The 25973-nt window shown below is 37.0% G+C and overlaps 11 protein-coding genes across 11 annotated transcripts; 8 read left to right on the forward strand and 3 right to left on the reverse strand.

Annotated features, from left to right (window-relative positions):
• Nucleotides 1–145: 145 nt before the first annotated feature.
• On the reverse strand, nucleotides 146–1036 carry SAPINGB_P004397 (uncharacterized protein; the record flags this gene model as incomplete). The annotated part of the gene is made up of 3 exons (XM_031999112.1): nucleotides 146–852; nucleotides 930–949; nucleotides 1002–1036. The coding sequence occupies 3 exons, from the start codon at nucleotides 1034–1036 to the stop codon at nucleotides 146–148; spliced, it is 762 nt and encodes a 253-aa protein (XP_031855003.1).
• Nucleotides 1037–1359: 323 nt separating this feature from the next.
• Nucleotides 1360–1907, forward strand: SAPINGB_P004398 (uncharacterized protein; the record flags this gene model as incomplete). Its single annotated transcript, XM_031999113.1, has 2 exons — nucleotides 1360–1583; nucleotides 1691–1907. The coding sequence occupies 2 exons, from the start codon at nucleotides 1360–1362 to the stop codon at nucleotides 1905–1907; spliced, it is 441 nt and encodes a 146-aa protein (XP_031855004.1).
• A 216-nt stretch (nucleotides 1908–2123) lies between these two features.
• Nucleotides 2124–3587, forward strand: SAPINGB_P004399 (uncharacterized protein; the record flags this gene model as incomplete). The annotated part of the gene is made up of 1 exon (XM_031999114.1): nucleotides 2124–3587. The coding sequence occupies one exon, from the start codon at nucleotides 2124–2126 to the stop codon at nucleotides 3585–3587; it is 1464 nt and encodes a 487-aa protein (XP_031855005.1).
• A 5020-nt stretch (nucleotides 3588–8607) lies between these two features.
• Nucleotides 8608–8868, forward strand: SAPINGB_P004400 (uncharacterized protein; the record flags this gene model as incomplete). The annotated part of the gene is made up of 1 exon (XM_031999115.1): nucleotides 8608–8868. One exon carries the CDS (start codon nucleotides 8608–8610, stop codon nucleotides 8866–8868), a length of 261 nt encoding a protein of 86 aa, XP_031855006.1.
• A 686-nt stretch (nucleotides 8869–9554) lies between these two features.
• SAPINGB_P004401 (uncharacterized protein) lies at nucleotides 9555–13925 on the forward strand (the record flags this gene model as incomplete). The annotated part of the gene is made up of 2 exons (XM_031999116.1): nucleotides 9555–9617; nucleotides 9732–13925. 2 exons carry the CDS (start codon nucleotides 9555–9557, stop codon nucleotides 13923–13925), a joined length of 4257 nt encoding a protein of 1418 aa, XP_031855007.1.
• Nucleotides 13926–15354: 1429 nt separating this feature from the next.
• Nucleotides 15355–16118, forward strand: SAPINGB_P004402 (60S ribosomal protein uL24; the record flags this gene model as incomplete). The annotated part of the gene is made up of 2 exons (XM_031999117.1): nucleotides 15355–15373; nucleotides 15748–16118. 2 exons carry the CDS (start codon nucleotides 15355–15357, stop codon nucleotides 16116–16118), a joined length of 390 nt encoding a protein of 129 aa, XP_031855008.1.
• A 100-nt stretch (nucleotides 16119–16218) lies between these two features.
• On the reverse strand, nucleotides 16219–19070 carry SAPINGB_P004403 (uncharacterized protein; the record flags this gene model as incomplete). The annotated part of the gene is made up of 3 exons (XM_031999118.1): nucleotides 16219–18796; nucleotides 18844–18962; nucleotides 19008–19070. The coding sequence occupies 3 exons, from the start codon at nucleotides 19068–19070 to the stop codon at nucleotides 16219–16221; spliced, it is 2760 nt and encodes a 919-aa protein (XP_031855009.1).
• Nucleotides 19071–19369: 299 nt separating this feature from the next.
• SAPINGB_P004404 (uncharacterized protein) lies at nucleotides 19370–21107 on the forward strand (the record flags this gene model as incomplete). The annotated part of the gene is made up of 3 exons (XM_031999119.1): nucleotides 19370–19712; nucleotides 19764–20155; nucleotides 20217–21107. The coding sequence occupies 3 exons, from the start codon at nucleotides 19370–19372 to the stop codon at nucleotides 21105–21107; spliced, it is 1626 nt and encodes a 541-aa protein (XP_031855010.1).
• A 405-nt stretch (nucleotides 21108–21512) lies between these two features.
• On the forward strand, nucleotides 21513–23082 carry SAPINGB_P004405 (uncharacterized protein; the record flags this gene model as incomplete). The annotated part of the gene is made up of 3 exons (XM_031999120.1): nucleotides 21513–21616; nucleotides 21704–22855; nucleotides 22920–23082. The coding sequence occupies 3 exons, from the start codon at nucleotides 21513–21515 to the stop codon at nucleotides 23080–23082; spliced, it is 1419 nt and encodes a 472-aa protein (XP_031855011.1).
• A 48-nt stretch (nucleotides 23083–23130) lies between these two features.
• Nucleotides 23131–24078, reverse strand: SAPINGB_P004406 (uncharacterized protein; the record flags this gene model as incomplete). The annotated part of the gene is made up of 1 exon (XM_031999121.1): nucleotides 23131–24078. One exon carries the CDS (start codon nucleotides 24076–24078, stop codon nucleotides 23131–23133), a length of 948 nt encoding a protein of 315 aa, XP_031855012.1.
• Nucleotides 24079–24354: 276 nt separating this feature from the next.
• On the forward strand, nucleotides 24355–25908 carry SAPINGB_P004407 (uncharacterized protein; the record flags this gene model as incomplete). Its single annotated transcript, XM_031999122.1, has 1 exon — nucleotides 24355–25908. The coding sequence occupies one exon, from the start codon at nucleotides 24355–24357 to the stop codon at nucleotides 25906–25908; it is 1554 nt and encodes a 517-aa protein (XP_031855013.1).
• Between the last annotated feature and the right edge of the window lie 65 nt (nucleotides 25909–25973).

The following is a 25973-nucleotide window of genomic DNA, read 5'->3' on the forward strand; positions in this document are numbered from 1 at the left end:
AAAAATCTTGAAAAAAAAAAAAAATAAATAAATAAAAAGGAAACCTTTCAAAATAATAGGTAATACACGTGACCTCTAATATTATTCTCATAAGACATTAAACTACAAAAGATCCCCCAATCTGACAATGGAAACTTCAATTTATTTATTGCTGCTGACTAGACCGCGTGTGTTTTTTTGCAGCAGCCTCAGCTTCCTTCTCAGCTTCAATCTCAGTAACATAGGTGCTTAAAGATTCTGCGTCAAGAGTTCGAGCCTTTTTACCAGGCTCTAGAACCATGATTTCAATGTTTTTGGCACCAGTCTGGACAACTTCAAGCAAACTCCTGACAGCCAGTTTGATGGTTGCCTCTGTGGAAAGATCAGGCTCATAGCTCTTTTCCAGTAGTTCGCGAACGGTCTTGCTGTTGCGGCCAATGGCATTAGCCTTCCATGCTGAGTAAATACCCGATGGCTCGGTCATGTAGAGCTGAGGGGTTGAGTCATTGGGATCAAATCCAACCACAATAGTGGATACACCAAAGGGTCGAACACCTCCGGATTGGGTGTAGCGTTGTTGGACACCGGCAATGTATTTGGTCATGTACTCAACAGTGGCAGGGTCCTCGACAGTGAGCTTGCGGGATTGGGCCTCGACACGAGCCTTGTCAATAAGAATACGGGCATCTGCATTAAGGCCGGCAAAAGCGAGATAGATATGGTCGTCAAGCTGATTGATCTTGCTAGGAGTTGTTCGTGTATCCTGGAGCTTAAGTGCAGAGCGTTTTTCACAGCCCACGATTACGGCCTCACCGCCCTTTACTGCAACAGCACAAGTTCCTCGCTTAACAGCTTCTAGGGCATATTCAACTTCTGGAGATGTTTGTTAGTCTGTTGTTCATGTTCAATATTGGAAGCGAAAAAAATAAAAATAAACTACAATAACGTACGAAAAACGTGTCCATCGGGACTAAAATATGTTAGTTAAAAAATGAAATAATAATAATAAACAATTGACTTACCTGAAAACAGATAAAGCTCTATCGTAGCCGCTCATTGTGAAAGTAGTTTTTGAAAATTGTAAAAATTGTTGGTGGTTGTTTGATTGAAAGTTAAGGATTGAAAAGCTTTGGTGGTGATGATAGACAAGCTTTGGTGGCGACTAAAGAGTGTGATGTAAGTAATTATGTAATATTACCCGGTATGTTAATAATGGTAAAAAAAAATTAAAAGTTATTTTATGTAACTTTTCTTACTTACCCATTCTCTTTTTTTATTTTTATTTTTTTATTTTTTTGGGAGGGCTTGTGGTCCTTAAAAAATTTAATTAACTGGAAAAAAAAAAAAAAAATTCTTTTCACCTTTTCGATATAACGCACCATGTCCTCACAGCCTGTACGCCCCGAAGGGTCCAATTCAAAACCCGGGAAGGCCCAAAAGAAAAAACAACAGACAAAGTCGGTACCTCACAGAGACCAGTACCAGCGACTTTCGTTTCTTTACCAAGCAGCTGCTCATATGGCTGGTGATCCCAGTACTCAGGCTTTGGCCCGAGTTTATGCGCAGTCTATGAAAGCTGTTGCAAAAAAAAGTGTCCTTCGATTGTAAGTTAAGATTGAGAAAAACTGTTTAATTTTTTTTAATTTTTTTTTAATTTTTTTAATTCTTTTAATTCTTTTAATTTTTTCAATTTTTATTCTAACTTTATTAGATCACCTAATGTCAAACGAACAGTATGTAAAAAATGTCATCGCTTTTTGGCTGAAAATTCAGGCTCAGTGACTACTCGCATAGTCAATGAAAGCACCGCTAATGATCCGCGATGTGATGTTCTTGAAAAGACCTGCGTATGCGGAGTCACTCGGAGGTTTCCTGTCGGTCAGAACCGCAAGTACCGCTTATGGGCCGATTCAGCGCGGGTCTCGTGAGTAAACTCCACATGTGCTTTAACGGGCCAACACGGCTGGCCAATTCTTGTATAGTAAGATTTCATGTGATAAACAATAAAAACAGAATAGGAGGGGGAAGAGGAAGGGAGAAAAAATGCAGTAAAAAAAAATAAAAAAAAAATAAAAAGTCGCAAAATCTAATCCTTTCAACTTATCCAACTTTTTACATTTCAACAAAAAACAAACAAATTCACGATGGACTCATCTGACGGTCTTGTGGCTTCGACAGCTGAAGAAGCTACTGATGCTGCGACTCCTTTACTTCCACCTACCTCCCCCCGCTTTTACCGCTCGTCGCGCCACAGCTCCACCTCCTCCATGTCTTCGTTGGACGACGAGCCTTCCGTCCCTTTTGACCGGCTCACAGTTCTCGATCTATTGGACTCATTTTCTATGGGCACTAAGATTACTCAGAAAATCAACTCTACTGTTCGTAAAAAAGGTGGCGAATTTAAGTCACTAGCCCTTCGTCAGCGCGACCGTGTTTTGAAGGTTCGTGATGACGAGTCAGTAGAACGGTTAAAGCAAAACTTTCTTAAACAGGTGGCGGACTTTGAGGCTCGTCTAGCAAAAGCTACCGTCATATCTATTACAGAAAAGCTTACATTTGCTTTTGGTCTGCTTAACGTTTTTTTTGCTGGGTACATCATTGGTGCTCTGCCAGAATACTTTCATGTTTTTTATACTGCCGAGATGGTTGTTCTTCTTCCAGTGCGCATTTTCACTTATCGATACAAGCAATACACATATTTCCTTGCTGATCTATGTTACTTTGTCAATGCTCTTTGTCTTATTTTTATTTGGGCATTCCCTTCTTCAGAAGCTCTTTTCATTTCTTGCTATGCGCTCACGTTTGGAACGCTCTCCTGGGCTGTAGTGACTTGGCGCAACTCGCTTGTGCTTCACTCCATTGAAAAGACAACCTCTTCGGCAATTCATATTCTTCCTCCAGTTGTCTTCCATGTCATTACCCATATTATTCCAGCAGAATATAAGGCACAACGATTTCCTGGTGCAAATAAGGTGGAGCGCTGGCGCATGGTACAAGGTCTTCTTTGGGCCTCTATAACATACCTTATTTGGCAGTCTCTTTACCATTATTTTATTACTGTCCGCCGTAAAGAAAAGATCAAAGCTGGCAGACTCACAAGTTTCGAGTGGCTTCGAAAATCTTACGCAAACACCCCGCTTGGTCGTTTTGTAAACGGTCTTCCGGAACCATTCCCAGTTTTTGCTTTTACCTTAATCCAATACGGATACCAACTTTCAACCATGCTTTTATGTCCCTTGTGGTATGCGAGCTCACTTCTATCCGGGCTTTTCATGACCTTTATTCTTTTCATTGCTGCCTACAATGGAGCCACATACTACATTGATATTTTTGGTAAACGCTTCCAGAAAGAAATGATTCGTCTACAAGCTGAAGTTGAAAAGTCAAACAGTATCAATGGTATATCTTCGGCTCAATCTGCACCGCCTAGCGCTACATCCAGCCCTGTATTAAATCCTGTCAGACCGCAGAGCGCTAATACTGACTCATTTACTTTGGGAGCTGCTGCTTTGGACCCCTCTGAAGAGACCAGTACAGTCAAGAGCACAGATGCTCTTACAGAAACCTCTAATGCTACCAGCACTTCTGTGGACATAAACCGAAGTTAGAATATTCCCACTGTTCCAATGGTGATGATTCCTATTGGTACCTACTGAATAATCTTTTTTTTTACAGTGATCCTCTTGTTGATTTTGATGGCCTGTGGTTTGTTTATTTGTTTTTGGTATCTGGATTGTTTGCTGCAAGCCAACTCTATTTATGGCACCCAATTGTGGGGCTTAATATTTGATATTCTTAAGAAAAGAAAAAAAGGCAAGAGGACCTAAACTATAAATGTGAATTTCTATATAGTTTGAATAAATGAAATCAAATGAAATCAAATGAAATCAAATGAAATCAAATGAAATCAAATGAAATCAAATTAAATCAAATTAAATCAAATTAAATCAAATGAAATCAAAATTGACTACCATTAATCCTTGTCTGGGTTTGATCGCACAAACCCATTGTTTTTTTTTTGTCTGCAATTATCCAGAGTATGTTTTAAAGATTATAGTTAAGTACCATTAAGAGAATAGAGAATGTCAGTTATAGATAAGTTGTTTAGAGAATTATTGAAAAAGTTATTATGTTTGTTTTAAATTGCGATTTTTTTTTTACTGTAAGCTTGAATCTAGTAATTTTGAAGTTTTTTTTTTTTGTTTCTGCTATTTTTATATAATGTTCTAGTAATATTTGGGTTGAATAATAGTTAAACCAAATTTTTAATAATAGATTGATTGAAAATTAATAATTTTAATATGTCAATATTCCTTCATGTCTGTCTTTAATGTGTTGTTCTTAGTGGTTATTAGCTGGATCATAATCCAATGTATAAATAAAAAAAAAAAAAATACCTATAATAAAAAAAGAAGAAATTTTACAAAAAAGTAAACAAATATTCAAGTTTTTCAAATTTTATTCAAAAAAAAAAATATATATATACAAGGTAAAAAAACTGTTATCACGTGACCATTTGAAGATTCTTTTTATATAAAACTTGTTTTCTATTTTTCTCAAGCGTTAGTGGTTTAGCGGTAAAATTCGTCGTTGCCATCGACGAGCCCCCGGTTCGACTCCGGGCTGACGCATATATTTTTATTCTTTTTTGATTTTGGCTTGTTTTTTTTCATGTTTGAGCTTGAGTTCTGGGAGGTTTTGTGTGGTTGTGGTGCAAGTAGTGGGGTGGTGTTAAATTTTTATCTTGTATCTTGAAAAAAAAAAAAAAAAAAAAAAAAAAAAAAAAAAAAAAAAAAAAAAAAAAACAAGACTCTGATGACCAATTTGAATTAACTCATAAGATAAATGTGATCAAAAAATAAATTTACCATCTATCAAGATAGAATGTTTTAAGAATAACAAGATGCAATGATTTTTTCAAGAAAATGATATCATGGGATAGATTGGTTCATTCCAAGTTTGGGGATTGATGAATTGTTTTTTTTTTTTTTTCAGAGTATATAGAAAAATAACAAGTTTTTAAACAAGCTAGATAATTGTATCTGGTGATTTGTTTAAAAAAAAAATTGAAGAATATGGATTCCATTTCCTATATAGACAATATCATAAACTGTGGAAGGAGTTTAGTTTGATTCATATATATAATGAATTGAGAAATAATCATTTAATTGGTTTCATATTTAATCATTATTTTTTAATTTTTTTTAAGCTGATTTGTTAAGATAATATCAGTAGTTTTGATTGTAACTAAGAGAATTATTTATTCATCCCCTATTCTATTGGTATTTTTTTTTTCGTCATTATTTTTTAACATCCGTTTCTATTGAGACTTTTTGTAAAGAGTATTAAATAGTTATTGATTTGATATCTACACTTTTTTCTTTTTTTTTTTAATTTAGAGAAAAATCATTATAAAACCTTCAAGCTTTGTAAGAAAAAGAAAAAGGCAATATAATTTCTTTTACTATATACGTCATCTACAAAAAGAATAATGTTAGAATCAATTAATAGTTTCTTGAACAAAAAAAAAAATTTGTATCCTTCTATAAAGTAATTTAGATTTTTCAGTGGACTAGGAATTAGTGATGATGTTAATATTTTTTTTGACGGGTGGGGTCAACATCGATATTGGTATTTAAGAAAAAAAAAAGAAAAAAAAAAAGAAAAAGAAAACTTCCCCAATAAACCTGAGCCTCCCTCTCTTGTTATCCCTTACTGATGTCTTATCAATGCGTTTTTTTTTTTCTTATTTTTAAGGTATATTAAATCCCTAAGAAAAGGGGCTTGGTGATAATAGTAGTGGTATCTCATCAACGTAAAAGAGAAATTCCGTCATAAAATCTGTCATAAAGTCTGTCATAAAAGCATTCAAAAAGTTTTGGTTTAAAGAAGGCTGTCGATTGTAATTGAGACGGTTAGAAAGAAAGAAAGAAAGAAAGAAAAAAAAAGATATCCAAAAAGAGAGTGGCGATTTATGTGTAGCATATGAATTTCAATAGGTCAAAGTGATAAAGAGGCGTTTATGATGTTAATGCTGCTTAAAGTTATAGGAAATAGTAACAAAGAGGCGCAATCTTGAGAGAAAAGTTTATGGGCGGTAGTAAAAAAAAAACAAAAAAAAAAATATAGTCAGAAGAAATCCGGGCATTGCTCTTGATTATGATGATGATGACAATGAATGATTCAAGTCAGAATGTCAAGGATGGTGGCAAAGCAATCAAAAAAAAAAAAAAAAAAAAAAAAAAAAAAGACGTTGGCATTGAAAAACTGGTGGTTGGAGCAACAATATGAATAGTAATAGGATTAAAATACCTGAGATTTGGGGGGGAGGACAAACTGGACTGTGATAGAACAAAGTAGTTTTATTTAAAGTCTACGGTAGGAACAGTTCCGGGATTTAGGAGAGACATTATTTACTTAGAGCATAGAAATTTTTTTTTTTAATATATTTTATTTTATTTTTTTTTTTTTTGTGCTGCAGGGAATTTGGTTGGAAAGTTTCTTGACAGGAATCATGAGAACTTTAATATATATATTTTTTTGGATTTAAATTTTAGCGGTAGCCAATGTAAATTTTCAAAATAAAAAAAGAGTGTATCGTTTAAATATAGCATGCATAAAAAAATAAATATATATATATATATATGGGTTAGGTTAAAAATTTGAGATCCAAACAATCAAAACTTATTTGAGAAGATTTGACAATTTTTAGAGGATGGGGTTGTTAAACTAAACAATTATTTCTATTATATATGGTTTTAAAAGATTTTTTTTTTATGTTTTTGATTGTTTTAAAGGGGTATTTCCCCCAATTTTAGCGATTGAACAAAATTTAATTATTTTATATTTATTAAAAATTTGGACAATTTGAGGCATAACTTGAAGCGTTAGTGGTTTAGCGGTAAAATTCGTCGTTGCCATCGACGAGCCCCCGGTTCGACTCCGGGCTGACGCAAAATATAATACCATTAATATTTTTTTAGTTTACTCATTTATATTAAAAAATTTGTGTCAAACAAAATGCATGATATTAATAGTTTTTTTTTTTAAAACAAAAAAAAAAAAAGGGTTCAATTCCAGATTTCTTCTTTATTGGTTTTTTTTTTTTTTTTTTTTTTATGTTTTACAATTTGAGAATTTTTGCTTACAAAGAGAATTAAGATCCTAGGCGATTATTTGAATGTTGCGTGTGTGTGTGAGTGTGTGTTTTTTTTTCTTTCTAAGACCATCACGCAACGTGTTTTAGTTTCTTTTTTTCTTTTTTTCAACGGTACGTTTAGTTTAAATGGAGATATATATTTTTATTTTGTTTAATTGAATGATATTGATATTGATATTAATGATGATGATGATGATGATGATGATGATGATGATGATGATGATGATGATGATGATGATGATGATGATGATGATGATTAGATAAGAGAGAGCAAGAAAATGATTCTTTTTCAAACACTAATATATTACCAAACAAGGTAAGCATAATGGATTATATAGTAGAGATATACATTATAATAAAATAAAATAAAATAAAAAGCACGGTTAAAAGTTGTAGTTTAAAGTGATCCAAGATCCGGTTTACAAGGGGAAATGGAAGTAAAGTTTAAACCAAAATTCCCACTATCAACCCTTTTTTTTTATCATATAATTATTATAATCAGTGCAAACGAGGCGCAGCAATTTCAACCAAGTAAAAGGCACTATATAGCTTATATATAGCTTATATAGAGCTTTATTATATTCTTTGTTAAATAAATTATCAATAAATCAAATATTAAAAAAATAAATAAAGTGGGTCGTTATTATTATTATTATTTTATTATATAAAACCAAATGTGGTAATTTAATTATATATAAAGAAATTCCCATTGTGATTTGAAAGGCACTTATTTATTTATTTATTTATTTATTTATTTATTTATTTACAAAAATCCAAAAAAAATTAAATGAATGAATACTAGGTCTGACACATCGGCGTGAAACCACAAACCCTAGAAGTTGCCCCCATACTTTGAAATTCTGGGGAAATAGAATAAGAATAAAGACTTAGTAGATAATAAGGATTTTTTTATTTTTTTATTTTTTTATTTTTTCAATTTTTCAATTTTTCAATTTTAAGAATTTTAAGAATTTTAAGAATTTTAAGAATTCCTATTCTCTAATCATAATCAGAATATGCCATGCCAAGGATGATTCAAAAAGCAAGAATTTTTTAAAAATTTTAAAAATTTTAAAAATTTTTAATTTTTTTAATATCATATATAAATTAATAAATTAATAAATAAATAAATAAAAATTGATTCTTTTTTAAAGCATTGTATATATATATATATATATATATATATAAATAAGATATCTTTAAATTCTAATAATTATTAACCAATGATGATAGTTGCTTTATTATAAAAACCTTGAAGTTTGCCACTTTCACAGGCGTCAGTCTATTGTAAGGTTTTTTTTTTTTTTTTTTTTATTTGGGAAAGCCCGTGATTATATAGAAATATTTAAACTCAAGGCAATTCTCAATTATATTTTTTTTTTTTTTTTTTTTTTTCAATTCTTTCATTCTACTAATCTTTTTTACAAAATCAACCCCCCCTAATAAAGAAAAAAATATTATTATTAACAATGGGAATTCCAAGTAATTATCAACAATCATCAGAAACTGAAGGACAATCAGCCACTTCTTCTTCTTCTTCTTCTTCATCGCCACCTCTTTCTGCGTCATCTTCATCAACGTCACTTTCAAGTTTTAATTCTCAAGCAAGTTATTCATCACAATCATCTATTGAATCTAGTTCAGAACCGCAACTTTCACAGGAAGAGGCTGATCGTCTTTATGAAGAAAATATGGAATTAGAATATGCTAAAAGAGAGGGAGGTGCTTAGAAATGAGACAAAATAGCAATCTTAATGAAAATAATGATTTTTTTTTTTTTTTAAATATTAAATGAATAATAAATTGTATTTTAATTGATATCTATATATATAATTGAATTTGTTTTTTGTTTTTGTTTTTTTTTTCTTTTTATTATTGATCAAATCATGATTTATATTTACTCCTTAAAAAAAAAAAAAAAGGTGGCTGTGCTATTATATATATATATATATGAATTTTAAATAAAAAATAAATAAAAAACCTCCCGTACCAAAATACCATCGATTGGTGACCAATCCATAAAGTGTGTATTTTTTCTGCCAAGGCCATTTTATTTTTTATTTAAATAATTTTTTTTATTTTTTTTATTTTTTTTATTTTTTTTATTTAAATAATAATTTATTTTAATTTTTTTTTTTCAAAACTAACCAACCATCTAAGCTTTTTCGCGTTTATATTTTAAAACTTTAAACGTTTAAAAACCACCGTATATATTAAAGATTATATATATAGCGATAATATATCCACCAATCTTTTTTTCTTTCTTTTCTTTCTTACTTTTAAAAAAAAAAAATATTCCCTTTTTTTTTTTTTTTATATTCGTTATAATTTATCTTTATCTATACTTGATATAAATTACAAATTAATTTTTTTTTTTTTTTTTTTTTTTTTTTTTTTTTTTTTTTTTTTTTTTCAAATGGGTAATTCTCAAGACTCTACGTCCTCAAAGGACAGAGTCAAAATTACAATTAATACTATGGTATGTCAAAATTTAAACCGCTCATTTATTTATTTATTTATTTATTTATTTAATAATTCATAATAATAATAATAATAATTTTTTTTTTTTTTTTTTTTTTTTTTTTTTAAATAGAATGATATATCAAATGGCTCTATAGTCGAATACCAACAAGATCAACAACCTTCAACTTCAACTTCATCTCAATCTCAACCTCAACATCCTCGTGAATCTTCAGATTGCCACACATATAATGACTTTCTTCATAAGGCCCAGCATGAACTCGATGAGGAAATAATGCCAAATCCTCTTCAAACCTCCTTTGGGGTTTCATCAGAACAACTCCAACTTTTCCACTCTCTAAAAGATCCATACCTTCTTCCTGCTCTCGGTGGCCTTCATGGTCTCGAATCAAAGCTTCAAGCTGACTTTATCAAAGGTCTCCCATATTACCATGAACCTCTCAACTCGGAATCAAGAAGACAAAGCATCAATCTTACTAACAATCAAACAGACATTGAACAACCTTTCGATTCAAATAAAGCTGTATCTCAACATCACGAAGTCCTTCCAAATAATGATGTAGGAACTTCTTCTGCTTCTTCTCATCCAATTAATAACAGTACCCTTCATGAGCCAGTAACTTTGCAACAACAACAGCAATATCCCATACCCCATCGTAAATCAACTTCCTCGGACCGAAGAAGCTCAACATTGTCGATCCGAGAACAACACATGCTTAGCGCAACTGAACACCCAGACTATCAAAACCGTCTCGCATACTTTGGCTCAAATAAACTCCCGGAACAAAAACCAAAAAGTTTCCTTCAACTTGTCTGGCTGGCCCTTCAAGACAAGGTCCTCATTCTTCTTTCCATTGCTGCCGCAATTTCCCTTGCCATTGGTCTCTATGAAACTTTTGGCCAACCCCCTCAATATGACGAAGATGGAAACCCCAAACCTCGTGTCGAATGGGTAGAGGGTGTTGCAATCATTGCAGCTATCGCAATCGTTTCCCTTGTCGGTGCTGCAAATGACTGGCAAAAGGAGCGTCAATTTGTTAAACTTAACAAGAAAAAGGAAGACCGTCTGGTCCGTTGCACCCGTGGTGGCCACACAACAGAAGTCTCTATTTTCGACATTGTTGTTGGAGACCTTGTCCAACTAGAGCCTGGCGACGTTGTCCCCTGCGACGGTATTTTACTTTCTGGTTACAGTATCAAGTGCGATGAATCATCACTCACTGGTGAGTCTGATACTATCAAAAAGGTCCCCGCTCTTGAGGTGTTAGATAAGCTTAATGCCCATCCTGGTGAAGATGCTCTCAACCCTCGTTCAAAGGGCCTTGACTACTTCATCATATCTGGATCCCGCGTTTTGGAAGGTACAGGTGAGTTTGTTGCTACCGCAGTCGGTACCAAATCCTTTTACGGAAAAACATTAATGTCGCTCCACGTTGATCCTGAAGAAACTCCTTTGCAACAAAAACTTAACGTTATTGCTGAAAATATTGCCAAGATTGGCACACTTGCCGCTGCTGTCATGTTTATCGTCCTCTTTATTCGTTTCCTGGCTCAATTACCAACCTCTACTAAAACTGGATCTGAAAAGGGTGAAGAGTTTATGAACATTTTAATCACTGCAATCACAATCATTGTGGTTGCAGTCCCAGAGGGTCTCCCCCTTGCTGTCACTCTTGCTTTAGCGTTTGCAACCACTCGTATGATTAGAGATAATAACCTTGTTAGAGTTCTCAAAGCTTGTGAGACAATGGGAGGAGCTACAGCTGTTTGCTCTGATAAAACAGGTACTTTAACTCAAAACCGCATGACTGTGGTGGCTGGCACACTGGGTCTAGAATCGAATTTTGAGCTGGTTACTGATAATTCCAAGAATAATGATTCAGAAGAAGAAGAAGAAGAAGAAGAAGTACATTCTCAAGCTTCTCAAGCTTCTCAAGCTTCTCCAACTACCCCAACTCTTTCTATTACTCCACCTCCAGATTCTCCTTCACCTTCTCAGTTTGTTGCTAATTTATCACCAGAAGGCCGTGAATTACTTCTTTCTTCTATTGCTGTCAATACCTCTGCTTTTGAAAATCTTGGTTATGAAGAGGAAGTTGCCGCTAACCAGGCTTCTGAAAGATACATTGGTTCTAAAACTGAAACTGCCATTCTCACATTTGCCTACGATTATCTTAATATGGGTCCTCTCGACGAGGCCCGCTCTCAGTATACTGTTGCACGCGTTTATCCCTTTGATTCAACTAAAAAATTTATGGCTACTGTTATTGAGCTTCCTAACAGATCTGGCTACCGTCTTTTTATCAAGGGTGCTTCTGAAGTTATGCTTTCTGCTTGCTCTTCAATCTTTGATCATGATAAGGTCCGCCCTATTTCTACAAAAGAAATGGATTCTATTAAGAATCGAATTAACGAGTACGCTGCAAAGTCACTTCGTGCTATTGGATTTGTCTATAAAGATTTTGACTGGTCGCCCTCTTGGCCTCCCAAAGATTTTGACGACGAACAACACTTATTGTCTGATATGACATTTCTTTCTGTTGTTGGAATCAAGGACCCTCTTCGTCCTGGTGTAAGCAAGGCCGTTTCCGATTGTCATGCTGCTGGTGTTGTTGTGCGCATGGTTACTGGTGACAATATTATTACCGCACGTGCCATTGCTCGCGACTGCGGCATTTATGAAGAGGGCTCTGATCAAATTGTTATGGAAGGCCCAGTTTTCCGGAAAAAAACTGATAATGAACTTTACCGCATTGCTCCCAAGCTGCGCGTTTTGGCCCGCTCCAGCCCTGATGATAAGCGCAGATTGGTCCAGATTCTTAAGGATATGGGCGAAACCGTAGCTGTTACAGGTGATGGTACCAATGATGCTCCGGCACTTAAGCTTGCCGATGTTGGTTTCTCTATGGGTATTTCTGGTACCGAGGTTGCTCGTGAGGCTTCTGAAATTATTTTGATGGATGATAACTTTAGTAGTATTGTCAAGGCCATCATCTGGGGTCGTACTGTCAATGATGCCGTCAAGAAGTTTTTGCAGTTCCAGCTTACTGTTAACATTACTGCCGTTATTCTCACTTTTGTTTCCGCTGTTGCTTCTTCTGAAAATGAATCTGTTTTGACTGCTGTTCAACTGCTTTGGGTTAACCTTATCATGGATACCTTTGCTGCTCTGGCTTTGGCAACTGATCCTCCAGATCCTAATGTGTTGTATCGTAAGCCAGACGACCGCAAAGCCTCTCTTATCACACCCACCATGTGGAAAATCATTATTGGCGAAGCCATTTACCAGCTTATTGTTTCCTTCACCCTTAACTTTGCCGGTAACAAGTTGTTTCATGCTCATACTGGCAAGGAAATTGTTCGTGTGCACTCTCTTGTTTTCAACACTTTTGTCTGGATGCAATTCTTTAAAATGTTTGTCGCTCGTCGTCTTGATAATAAACTCAACATGTTTGAAGGTATCACGAAAAATTATTATTATATTATCATTTCGTCCATTATTTGCGGTGCTCAAATTCTTATCATGTTTGTTGGTGGTGCTGCTTTCAACATTGAGCACCAAACTCCTGCTATGTGGGGTGTTGCATTACTGTGTGGTTTTGGATCTATCCCTGTTGGTTTGTTTTTGCGTTGTATTCCTGATGAATTACTCATTCGTTATTTCCCCTCTCGCTTTTTCCACTTTCTGGGTCGTGTTTATGAAAAGTGCAAGTTTTGGAAATACTTTTATAAAAGCAAAGATGATTCATCTCCTTCCATTCGTATTCAAGATGACGACGAAGAATCTCGTGTGGACTCGATGCCCAATTATATTTGGCCCGCACCTCTTGAGCAAGTGCGCCAGGAATTAATTCTTCTCAAGTTGCGTGGTGGACGTTGGAATCAAATCAAGTCCAAGCCAAAGGAGTTTATTCATAGTGTATACAAGTCGCTAACTCCAACCGATCCATCATCACCACATTTATCTGATTCTTCGACGCTTCACTCACCGCTATCTGCTATTCCACCACTCGATGAGCCGCCAACTAATACAAACAGTGAAGGATTTTTGCAAGTGCCAGGTGCCCATCGCACGGCTAACGGAAGCAGTGGTAGTGGGTTGAGCTCACCTAACGGTAATCGATCAAGGAGCCGTGGGAGCAGCACAAGCTCAGGATATAGCATTGAGGCTCTTGCTATGGTGCCTAGTTTTGTGGGTGGTGCAATTGCTGGCTGGGGTCCAGAGTTGGATCGTAATTCCACAGCAACTCTGCATAGAACGAACAGTGCAACACCACTGGTTCAACCAGAAGAAAGACGGGAGTAATAATTGGTTATACTTTTTAAAAAAAAAAATTTTTTTTTTTTCATGTTGTATAGTAATAATATATAAAAACTTTTAATGAGTAATAATATCTTTTGAAAATAAAAAATAAAATAAATAAAAAAAAAAGGTCTGTTTGAGAATAAAATGCGGAGAATGAAGAGTTTATATATAATGCAGGAGTTATCGATATTGCAAGGCAGCAGCTTGCAGGTAGTAAGTAGTCTTTACAAGACACAATACAGCATCAAGGCAATTAATTAATTAACTACTACACTTTTGAGCCTAATGATTGATCACTAGATCTTACGTGTTGACATACATGTATTTGAGTTTATTTATTTAATTTTTTTTTTAAGGCAAAGCGATGATCATCTAGAGATCGTCTTGGCCTAGCTCAAGAATTGGCAATTGATAATCCATAATAGATAAAGATAATAGTATAGTATAGTATCATAATTATAATTATGAAAAGAAGTGTTCAATAAAATATAAAACTTCATGATAAAAATAGACACAAGTGAGAGAGAGAGAGAGAAAGAGCTCTATTTTCTTAAAGAGTACAAAGTGTATCTTATGTGGCGAAGATTGCCAATTAATTACGATAATAAGGCACACCCCCCAATTGTTCATTTTTAACAGTTGTTTTAATTTCAATTTCAATCTTAAAAAAAAAAATAAATAAATAAATAAACAAACAAACAAACAATATCAAAATTTCACTTTTATTCACATTTAAGAACATTGTTAGACCGATTAAAAAAAAAAAAAACCCCTCCACTCCCATTTTTAAGTCGTCATTATGATTTTACTAAAGTTGATTTTAATGTGTCTGTTTTTATTTTTTTTTATGTTTTTTTGAATATTTGAATGTAGGCTAAAAGTGATTGACGATGATTATGATGATGATGATGATGATGATGATATTCAATAACTTGTATTGTGAATTACTATTTTGGGAAATTCTTCTATTACATAATCTAACTATTATATTTAGGGCTTTACCCTAATGATTGACATATAGCTTTTAAATTGTTTAGAGTCTCTGTAGTAGTTTTTTAGATTAAATAAAAAAAAAAAAGTGACATTGCATAATAATAAGTAGCCGTACTAATATTTGTAACAATATCTTGTAATAACTCTACTTGAGCCTTGTGAGAAAAAAAAAAATTTTTTTTTGGTGTTGTTTTGGGTATCAATTCGTGAGGCTCACGGGACTGGGTGGAATGGCTTGTGTGTGTGTATATATGTGTATGTGTGCTAGGTGGTTGGTGGCCCACTCACATACATACACACACACACACACACCCACAGAGGGAGACCTACCTACCCTCTCTCTCTCTCTCTCACTTTTTTTTTTCCCCCTTTTTTTTTCCCCCCCTTCGACCACCCAACTCGATACACCCGTCGACCTATACACATACATATCACAATGGCCAAGGTTTCTACTGGTACGTTGAGCTCGATATACTTATTAAAACAAATGAAATACCCTGAGCTTTTGGAAAGAAGATGATATATACGATATATTGGTTGAATGAGATGATGTTGTTGGAATTTTTGATCAAACTACACTAAATGTATTGAAAAAAAAATGGAAAAAAAAAATTTTTTTTCTTCATAATATCAGAGATCAAAATGAAGCGAAAAACTTTTCAACAGTTAAAACACAAACGAATACACATTTTTTTTTTCAGCATGATCTTTTGTCATTTTAAATACCCCCTCCTAATAATCAATACCATGTTACTCTTCTAATGATGCTCTAAATATTTCATCTTTGTTAAAAATCCTTAATACTAACAATTTTTTGTTCATTTTACAGCCGTCTCTAGCTCCCGCAGCAAGGCTCGCAAGGCCCACTTCACTGCTCCTTCCCATGTGAGACGTGTTATTCTGTCTGCTCCTCTGTCCAAGGAGCTCCGTGAGCAGTACAAGGTCCGCTCCCTCCCTGTCCACAAGGACGACGAGGTTCAGGTTGTCCGTGGCTCCCAGAAGGGCCGTGAGGGTAAGATCACCCAGGTCTACAGACTCAAGTGGGCTGTTCAGATTGAGAAGGTCACCAAGGAGAAGTCCAACGCTGCCACCGTCCCCATCAACATCCACCCCTCCAACGTTGTCATCACCAAGCTTTCTGGTGACAAGGACAGAGCTGCTCTCATTGCCGCTAGAGGTGGTGCTGTTGCTCAGGAGTAAATGTGTTTATGTGATGTACCTTATTAAAAAAAATAATATAAACGGAATGACGAAAAAAAATGATAAAAAAGAAAGAAAATTTTTTTTTTTTTTTTTAAATTTACAATCTATGTAGAAATCGTTGGATAGCTATATGATCTTCAGGCCGTCCAAATGTAACATTGTTTAAAGCAAGGTTGAGTGCTTTGCGTAAACTCTTGACAAGACCTTCAAAGTATCTAATGTTTGTATAAAATCGCTCTTCTCGGTCAACAACTAGCGTAACTGCACAATACTTTAAGATTCTTCTTAATGCATTTCGAACGTTTCTAATGTACAATTCCCGTGAGTTACTACTGTCTTCTCCAACAATTGGCAAAAAACACCGGTCACATACTGATTGCAAAAATAAATCGTGGCTTCCAACAACTGCTTGAAATGATAAATATTTTGATTGTCCAGGCTTTACTTCAACAGTTGAAAGCACTTCACGCCCAAGAATTGCAAGCACTGCATCATGAAGATACCCTTGTACTGTTCCAAGAAATATCACAGCTGCATGTGTGGCTCGACAAACACCAGCTGCTGCACTTTCTGGAGATACTACACCTGAAACTCGTCTTCTAGGTGGTGTATTTTTTCTATCAAGAGCCTGGGTCTGTTGTAAAATGCGAAGAGTAGTCAGATTTTCTCCATGTACACGCTGTGCAACACGTGAAGCCCATGCCAACTGCTGAAGTAATGCCCATACACGATGATAAGTTGGTGCGTGGTCTCGAATTACTTCTTTACCTATCCACGGTGTTGGATACGCAACTCGAAGTCGAGCAAGATATGCCAGAGCGCGTCGTGCATTTCCACCACCGTCTTTATCATCATCATCATCATCATCATCATCATCATCATCATCAATCACACTATGGTCACTATCCTCCTCATCATTAGGCCCAATTTCTGTTTGACTAAGAACCAGTAGTTTAGGACACAAATCAGAGTCCACAGTCGAGGCTGCACGCCGCACTGATTCTTCAAATTCGTCTTGTACAAGGTACTTATCTGGTTCTCGCCAGCGTTCTACCGTACTAAATGCCCATGTTTCCAGGTGATCAAACAAATGCTGCGCAAAATCCAAAGCCTGGCTTGCCGCAGAGAACTGTAATGGTGTTGTTTGACTTTGAAGATCAAGCATAAAGTACACAGATATGTACTGTGCAAGAAATTGTGGTAGACTTTTTTTACTACTTTTTGAATATAATTGTGCCATAAGTTCCCGCGTGATGGCTGTGTGGGATTCCTCTGCCCACTGGTTCAAGTTACTTTGGAATCCAGCCCACCATTCCTGTGTGTTTGTTTGTTCTGGTGAGCTAATATCTGGAGGCAACAAATTCGATATAGGTCGACTTTGTACTGCACATTCAATACGAGCGCTTCTATTTACCAATCGCAGTAGCTGAGTCGAAAGTCCGGCTTCGTAAATTTTCTGACATGTTGCACGGTTTAAAAATAAGGGGACATGAGATTCAGTTTCTAAATATTTTTGTTCCCAAAAATATGTGTGTTCTGATGAGGGCTCCTTAACAAATAAGCTGGTGTTTTCTCCTTCTATCCAATCCTGAATTGTATGGCCATAATACCCAAAAGCCTTGTTAAATATTAAAAACAACCGATCGAATGTGTATATTCCTGGAGAAGAAGGTTCCTCATCATGTGAAATTGCCGAGAAAGCAAAGTTAGTAACTCCATAAAGCTCGTCAAGTAGTTTGGAAAATTGTTCGGCTGGAGGTGTGTCTTGAGGACATTCAATAAGGTGTTGTACTATAGGAGTCAAGTGGAGCCATGGTAGTACTACAAGCCGCAGTTGCTCTAAAAACGTAAAGATAGAAACAGCCATGTTTCTGGGATTGCTTCCATTAGAGTAGTCAATAAGATCCACCTCGTACTGGTCCAGAGCCGCGTTGAGATCTTTAAAAACAATGCTTTCAAGAGCCACACAAAATACAGACAATGGTGCGCGATCTATACCTTCGATGTTGTAAACCCTTCGAAGAACATTGACTTCTTTAGTATACTTTGCAATGATCTGTAGAATGCTAAACGTCATTTGCAATGACAGGCCCGTGATTTGTACACCAGGAACAAATGCCAGAGATTTGTTTCCTCGTAATGAAAAAATTGCTTCACGAATGGCTGTTGCTTCATCAATATGTATGCCTCCTGGATTGTTCCAAAACCTGCTCTCATAAAGTGCACGATACTCTACTTCTAGAGCTGGAATATCAACACTCGCAAACCGATCCGGCAGTTGTTCTTCATCCTCCAATGTCAAGCCGTCAAGAATTAAACTAAAATCGCTATCGTCTGTTTCTAATTCAGGCTCTACAGGACTAAGCTTTTCAGGCTCGTCCTCCATACTTTCCTGAGATGATTCATCATCACTTAGATTATCCTTCCAGTACTCTTCATTTAGAGGTAATGGGTCATCCTTTATTATATCTTCCCATGTTATCTCCTTGGTTGATTTTTCATCCGCGTTTATTTTTGGACGCCATGGAAGAGTCTTTTCTGGATTTTTAGTCAAATGATAAAGCGTGACAAGCACTTGTGCTGTGGTGTAGTTACTTTTGTCCAAAGTCTTGACACGCTCCTCCAGCATATCACCTAGATCTGTACGCCCTAAAACATTAAAGCGTTCAATTATTCTAATTTTTGGTCAGTTTTAAATTGTTACTACTTCTCGTAAACTTACCTGTCATATCCTTCGTAAACTGATGGTGCATAAGTTGCTGTATGATGATGAGAGCACGCGTTTCTTGCCCACTTCAATGCAGTTTCAATTTCCTTCTGTTCTAGAGCCGTGGCATTATACTATTTTAAGTTAATATAAATCAAAACATAAATCAAGTAACATACTCGATCAACTCCAAAATTACAAGTAATTAAATCTAGGAGTGTGGTATTTAACTTCTCAGACATGTCATGAAGTGTTAGTGCTGGGGGAGGGGGGAAGAAAAAAATGATTGTAGTTGGTTCAAGAGGTTTTGATAAATTTCATATTTTTATGCACTCTAAATACACTATATATGTATTTCCAAGATTAGAAAAAAAAATAAAGAAACAATTTTTCTTCTCTTTTTTGCAACCACTTCCTCCCCCCCTCCTCTTCTATTCACCACACTTATTCATTTTTCTAAATTTTCAATTCTTTCTTTATTACCGTTATTTTATCAAGATAACATTTATTTCATTCATTTATATTAAATACAGGATTTTTAATGGATAACTCCGAACTCGTTGCACAGTTTTGTGCAGTTACACAGGCAGATACAAGCACAGCCGAGCAGTATCTCCAAGTCGCCGACGACAACCTCGAACAAGCCATTACCTTGTTTTTAGAGGGCGGAGGAGTTTCTTTAGACAGTCAAATTAGGGCTGCTAACCAATCGAGTCATAGTGCCGAGGATAGCTCATCTAATGCTGATAATCACTCGGGTGGCAACACTTTGGAAGATGATGAGGCTCTTGTGCGGAGACTACAGGAGGAAGAGTATCAAAATCATGAAAGCGTCAGAGAAAGAATACAACCAGTTACTGAGACTTTGGTTGAACCCGAATTTAGTATGTAACCAAGCCAATTTTTTTTCCCTTTAAACTTTCTAACATTTCCAGCTAATTATCATCATCGGCCATTGGGTGTCTTTAACCAGCAAATCCCATCACAGAGACCAATTAGTGCGTTCGACGATAATGATATGGACGAAGAGGAAGATGAAAATTCAGCCAATGAAGATGACCATGCTACATTCTCTTTAGAAGATACAACAGGTATAAGCAATATGACGACTGCCCAATCTCGCTTGGCAACCATTTTCCGACCTCCCTTTGACCTTATCAAAAATTTGGACCTTGACCAGGCAAAGGAATATGCTGAGAGCAAACAAAAGTGGCTGCTTGTTAATATTCAAAATGTTGCCGAGTTTCAATGCCAGGTTCTCAATCGTGATCTTTGGACAAATCCTGGAGTTAAGACAGTTATTAAAGAGAATTTTGTTTTCGTTCAGGTATGCTTTTAAAAATGGGAAATTTTTTAAAACAATGATTAACAAGGAATAAATGCTTTAGTATAATCACGACTCTGTAGAAGGCATGGATTACAGACAATACTACCCCTTTTCTTCCTTTCCTCATGTCTCTGTTCTGGATCCACGGACTGGTGAGCAGATTAGAACGTGGGATGTGATTCCCAACGCAAACACATTTACTGAGGATCTTCTTGAGATTCTTGCAAACTTTAGTCTTGACCCTACACACAAGAATCCACCATCTAAAATTTCAAAGCGCAAGGTTGATGTCAACCATATGACAGAAGAAGATCAGATACGTTATGCAATGAGAGCGTCGCTTGGGAAAAATGGCGATGAAACTTCTGGAGACGAAGATGACGACATGATGATGTATGAAGGAGATGACAATTTTGAAGACCAATTTGACGATGATGATGACGATTTTTATGCTGTTGAGCGTTCTGAGGGTGAAGAAGAAGACGAGGATGATGACGATTTAGAGATTATTGATTCGAAACCATCGAAACCATCGAAACCATCGAAACCATCGAAACCATCAAAACCAGAACATTCGGAAAAAGCTCTAGAATCAAGCTCTATAGAAGAAGCCCCTAAGACACCTCCTCAGACTGAGGAGTCTCATCCATTGACTCAAGAAGAAATTTTTGCAACAATTCTTCCTGAAGACATTCCTGAACCTGCACCTGGGAAAGACACCACACGGATTCAGTTCCGTTTAGGAGATGGACGACGAATTATTAGACGATTTAGAAACACAGACACAGTGCGGGATATTTTTGCGCTGGTGAAACATTTAGTGGAAGATGCGCGCTACGAATACTTTTCCTTGACAAGCGAGCGCAAAAAACTGATTGATATGCTTGACAAGACTATTGAAGAAGCTGGCCTTAAAAATAGTACCATTCTGGTAGAGATTCTTGAAGATTAGGGATTTTAATTGAAGTTAATGATAAAAGACGTGTAACACTGTAATGAATCACTATCAAATTTTATAACCACCCTTTTTCTCCCCACAGTTTTGTGCGGCTTTTAGGTTTTTTTTTTTTTTTTTTTTTTTTTTTTTTATAATGAGCTGGTTTATTTGCCCAACATGGACTGTGTTTCCATTTTAAAGCAAATTTCTTTGCAGTGTAGAGAGACTTTATCCTTGTAGATATCCACTTTGATAGATTTTTCTAAAAAACATAAAAATAAAAATAAAAATAAAAATAATAATAAAAAAAAGATATCACATCTTATTTTGCCATCCGAATTAGCGACTTTCTTATAATTTTTTTTTTTTGGTACTACGTTAGATCCGATTTCAACTCAGACTAACACTCTACAGTTTGAAATGTCGTCATTGTCCTTGCACCGGGGCCTCAATAAGCACCACCAAATCAGTCTTTCAGGTGACTATAACCACCAAAATAACAGTTATAGTGACATGTATCCAAAGTGAGCAAATCTCTCCACAATATCTTTCTAACTAACTAACTAACTAACTAACTAACTTTTTTTTTTTTCCCTCCATTTTATTAATAGAAAACTTGACAAAGCTTTTGATAGAATTGAATTTTCGCCCAGTGACGATATGTTTTTTGGGTATCCTTTGAAGCTTGATCATCTTGGTGATGAAAATGAGCAAGAACTTGAAGCTCGTGACTTTAATCCTTTTTCTTCGCGATTGTCACTACTAAACCATCATATGGAACACGCCATTCCACTATCGGACTCGGACGCAAGTCCCGACGAAGACGACAAGACCAATAAAGCAACAGCAAAAGAAGCAGCAGCTACAACAACAATGCATCCACCACCTCCATCTTTACATTGCTTTCTCAGTCCGAGTCCATTTTCACCAGCAGATTTAAAAGACCTCAACTTTGGGAAACTGTATTCACCCATCTTAGAGTCATCTGTGCGTCAAGACAAATCATCCACAATATCGACACCTAAGAAACTGACCTTTTTAAAAAACTTGGAGTCGATACCTACAGAAGCAGACATATTTGCAATTCGTGGGCGTATCACTGCTATAAGAGCAACATTATCAAGTACACCAACAATAGACCACCCGGAAGCTTTGCTGGCAACGCTTTCGGCATTTGCAACTGAATTTGAGGACATTTCGACACGAGCGAATTACTGGGGCTGGGCCCCCAAGTATTTTTCCTTTATATACAAGATTTTACAAGGTCATCACGGCCCCATAACAGAGCAGGCCGTATTAAACTACTGCTCAGCGGTACTGTCATATCTGGCATGCCTCATGACAAAGTTTGACTACTGCCGGGAGCCCTCAATCCAGCGGTACTTTGTCAAGAAGGCACTGCCGCGCCTAGTTGAAATCACAGGCAAACACAATACAAAATTTGACACGCCAAGCCTGGCTATGATGTACATTTGCTTTCACTTGAACATTGATGAGGCTGTAGTCAACTTTCTGATTGACATTCGGACAAAAACACCAGACTTGTTTACCAACAACAATTATAAGATTCTTCGCTATCGGCGCGCATTTTGGCTGGGGTCAGTGTGTAACCGGTTGCTGATTCAAGGCGACTTGAACAACTCGTCATTAAATAAAGAACTTCTGTTCCAGTGCGTTTCAGAAGCACAAACATGTTACTCTTGCGAGCGTGAAGAGGTCATCAAATCGGCTTATAATAAATTTTTTTACTTCAACGATAAACAGTATGCTTAGTTAACTACGTCAAACCTAATGGGGTTCTTACTAACTTTTTTTTTTTTTTTTTAGACGCAAGTATCCCGATGGAGAGACTGAATACCGCAATTTCGGCGACAGCCTTGTGGACATCCCCAATATGATTCAGAAACAAATGTGTGTGATTTTGAAGAATGATGAAGGTAGAATGGGAGGCAAGCTGATTAGCCGTCTCAAGAAGCTCATTAAGAATTAAATAAAAAAAAAGAAGTATAAAAAGTATAAAAAAATAGTCATAAATTCATTAGTTGGACACAGGAGGAACAACGGTGTAGTCGATCTGATCCGAGTTTTCAAACTCGTACATGTCGAGGGCAACAAGGGCAGACTCGCGAACGACGCGTTCATTGTCCTTTGCAAATTTGTTAAGAATGGGGAGAACATCATCGGTAGCGATGGAACCAAGAGCTTCGGCAGCCTCGTGACGAACCATACCCTCTTCCTTTTCGTTACTAAGAACAGTGATGAGGGCTGGAACACTAGCTGGGTCGCAGAGCTGACCGAAAACGTAAGCAATTTCGTGACGGAAAAGAGCTGAGGGATCGTTGAACCCAGAAGCTAAAGCAAGCACTGCATCAGTAGTGGCAATGTCACGAAGACGGAACATGGCACGATAGCGTTTAAAAAGAGACTCTGACTGGTCGTTGAGAAGCTCCTTAAGTTTGGGGATTTCAGAGATCTCAGAGGGCAAAGGTGGAGCAGGGTCAATGGAGGTAAATGCACTCTTTTCAAGATTCTCACGCTTGGCAGCCTCAGAGTTTTCCCAGGCGATGCGCTCAATGGCAAGCTCGCAGGTTTGGCGGATGACCTCGAGGGGGTCGTTAAGGTACTCTTTAAGAATATTTAACGAGTCCTTATCACCAAGGGCACCAAGAGCCTCAGCGGCCTCGTGGCGGACCATGGCAGGTTGTTGGGCATCGCCCAGTACTGAGCGCAAAGGAGTAGCAGAGTAGAGGTTTTTTGTTTGACCAAGAACGTAGGCAAGCTCATGTTTGAGCAACTCAGACTCGTCACCAAAACCTTCAGCAATGATATCAATGGCCTGATTGTTACCGTCATGGCCAAGGCCCTTGAGGTTAAAGAGCGCACGGAAACGGTGGGCAAGAGGGACGTCGCCGGTGAGGTTAAGAAGCACGGCACGGAGATCACCAAGAGTTTCACCTTGGTTTTCGACTTGTCGAAGTTCGTCCATTGTGGTATTAGTGAGAGATATTAGGGATCTGGTAATAATGGTAGCTGGGAAGAATCTGATCTGGCCAGATTTTTTTTTTTTTTAAAAAGTCTTGGGAGTGTCGTGAAATACGAATCTTTGAGCCTCACGTAGGGGAAAATTTTTCTTTTTGGGGTTTTGAAATTCCTATAAATCGGGGTTAGGGTTTGAAAAGTTTTTTTTTTTTTTTTTTTTTTTTTTAAGGAAGCTTTTGAAGACCGGGTTCTTTTAATAAACTCAACCATATATATCTACATCATGGCTACCTTGGTTCCTCCACCTTCAAAACGCCAGAGACGTGAACTCCAGGCACCTAAGATCATTGACGAGATTCCTGATGATTTGCCTCATGTGATAATTAAGTTTCAAGCCTCTGATACAGGCGATGTTATTGGCGGTAACATTCGCGTGCCGGGCAACGCGAGCGAGAAGCAGCTCGAGACGTTGCTTAACAAGTTACTGGAAACAGATGATGAGCCGTCACCTTACACATTTTCTTTACTTAAAAGCGAGGCTGCACCTGGATCTAATGAAGCACCTACACTTGTTGATATTACAGATAACATTTACAGTTCGGTACTTAAGCCGGGCCATAAAACAACCGAAGATCATCTAACACTAGTTTATACACCACGAGCAGTATTTAAGGTAAAGCCTATTACACGGTCGTCTTCTGCAATTTCAGGACACGGATCAACGATCCTTGCGGTTGCATTTGCGCCACACACATCAGGGCGTATGGTGACTGGTGCTGGAGATCATACGGCACGCATTTGGGACTGCGATACACAGACTCCGCTGAAGACACTTGCAGGACATTCGGACTGGGTTCTTGCAGTTGCATGGTCACCTGATGGACGACTGATTGCAACGGGTAGTATGGACAATACTGTACGGGTTTGGGATCCCAAGACTGGCAAACAGCAAGGTGCGCCGTACATGGGACACAGTAAATGGATCACATCACTAGCATGGGAGCCGTTGCATTTGGTGAAACCTGGAGACACTCCAAGACTTGCATCCTCCTCCAAAGACGGTACAATCAGAGTATGGGACGTGGGCCGCCATGTGCCATTATTTAGCATGACTGGCCATCGGGCCACGGTATCGCACGTCAAGTGGGGAGGTCTTGGTGATATTTATTCAACATCTCATGATAAGAGCGTGCGGATATGGTCTGGCAAGGACGGCCGGTTGGTCCAGAACTTGCAAGCTCATGCGCATTGGGTTAATCACATTGCTCTGTCGACTGATTATGTTTTGCGGACGGGTCCGTTTGACTACAAGGGGAAGAAGGGGGATGTGAGCAATGAGGATCTGGTGAAATTAGCTAAGGAGCGATTTGAGAAGCAAGCATCTGTTGGTGGAAGCATTTCTGAGCGGGTTGTAACTGCAAGTGATGATTTCACCATTTACTTGTGGGAACCTGCCAAGTCCAACAAGCCTATTTTCCGTATGACTGGACACCAGAAACCTGTGAATCATGTTGCATTTTCTCCTGATGGACGATATATTGCATCTTGTTCCTTTGATAATTCTATTAAGCTATGGGATGGCCGTGATGGCAAATTTATTGCAACGTTCCGAGGCCATGTGGGTGCTGTTTATCAATGTGCGTGGTCAAGCGATTGCCGACTTCTGGTGAGCTGTTCAAAAGACACAACATTGAAAGTTTGGGATGTACGAACGAAGAAGCTAATGAGTGATCTTCCTGGTCATCAAGATGAAGTATATGCTGTGGATTGGAGTGTTGACGGGCGTCGGGTTGCTTCTGGTGGTAAGGACAAGCAGGTCCGGTTGTGGACCCACTAAATTTTTGTGTGTATGATCACGTGGATATAAAATTTTCAATTAAAATATAGAACGTCCCCTTTTAA

Source organism: Magnusiomyces paraingens, assembly GCF_902498895.1.
Source record: "Magnusiomyces paraingens strain CBS 517.90 genome assembly, contig: contig3, whole genome shotgun sequence".
Classification (NCBI taxonomy): Eukaryota; Fungi; Ascomycota; class Dipodascomycetes; order Dipodascales; family Dipodascaceae; genus Magnusiomyces; species Magnusiomyces paraingens.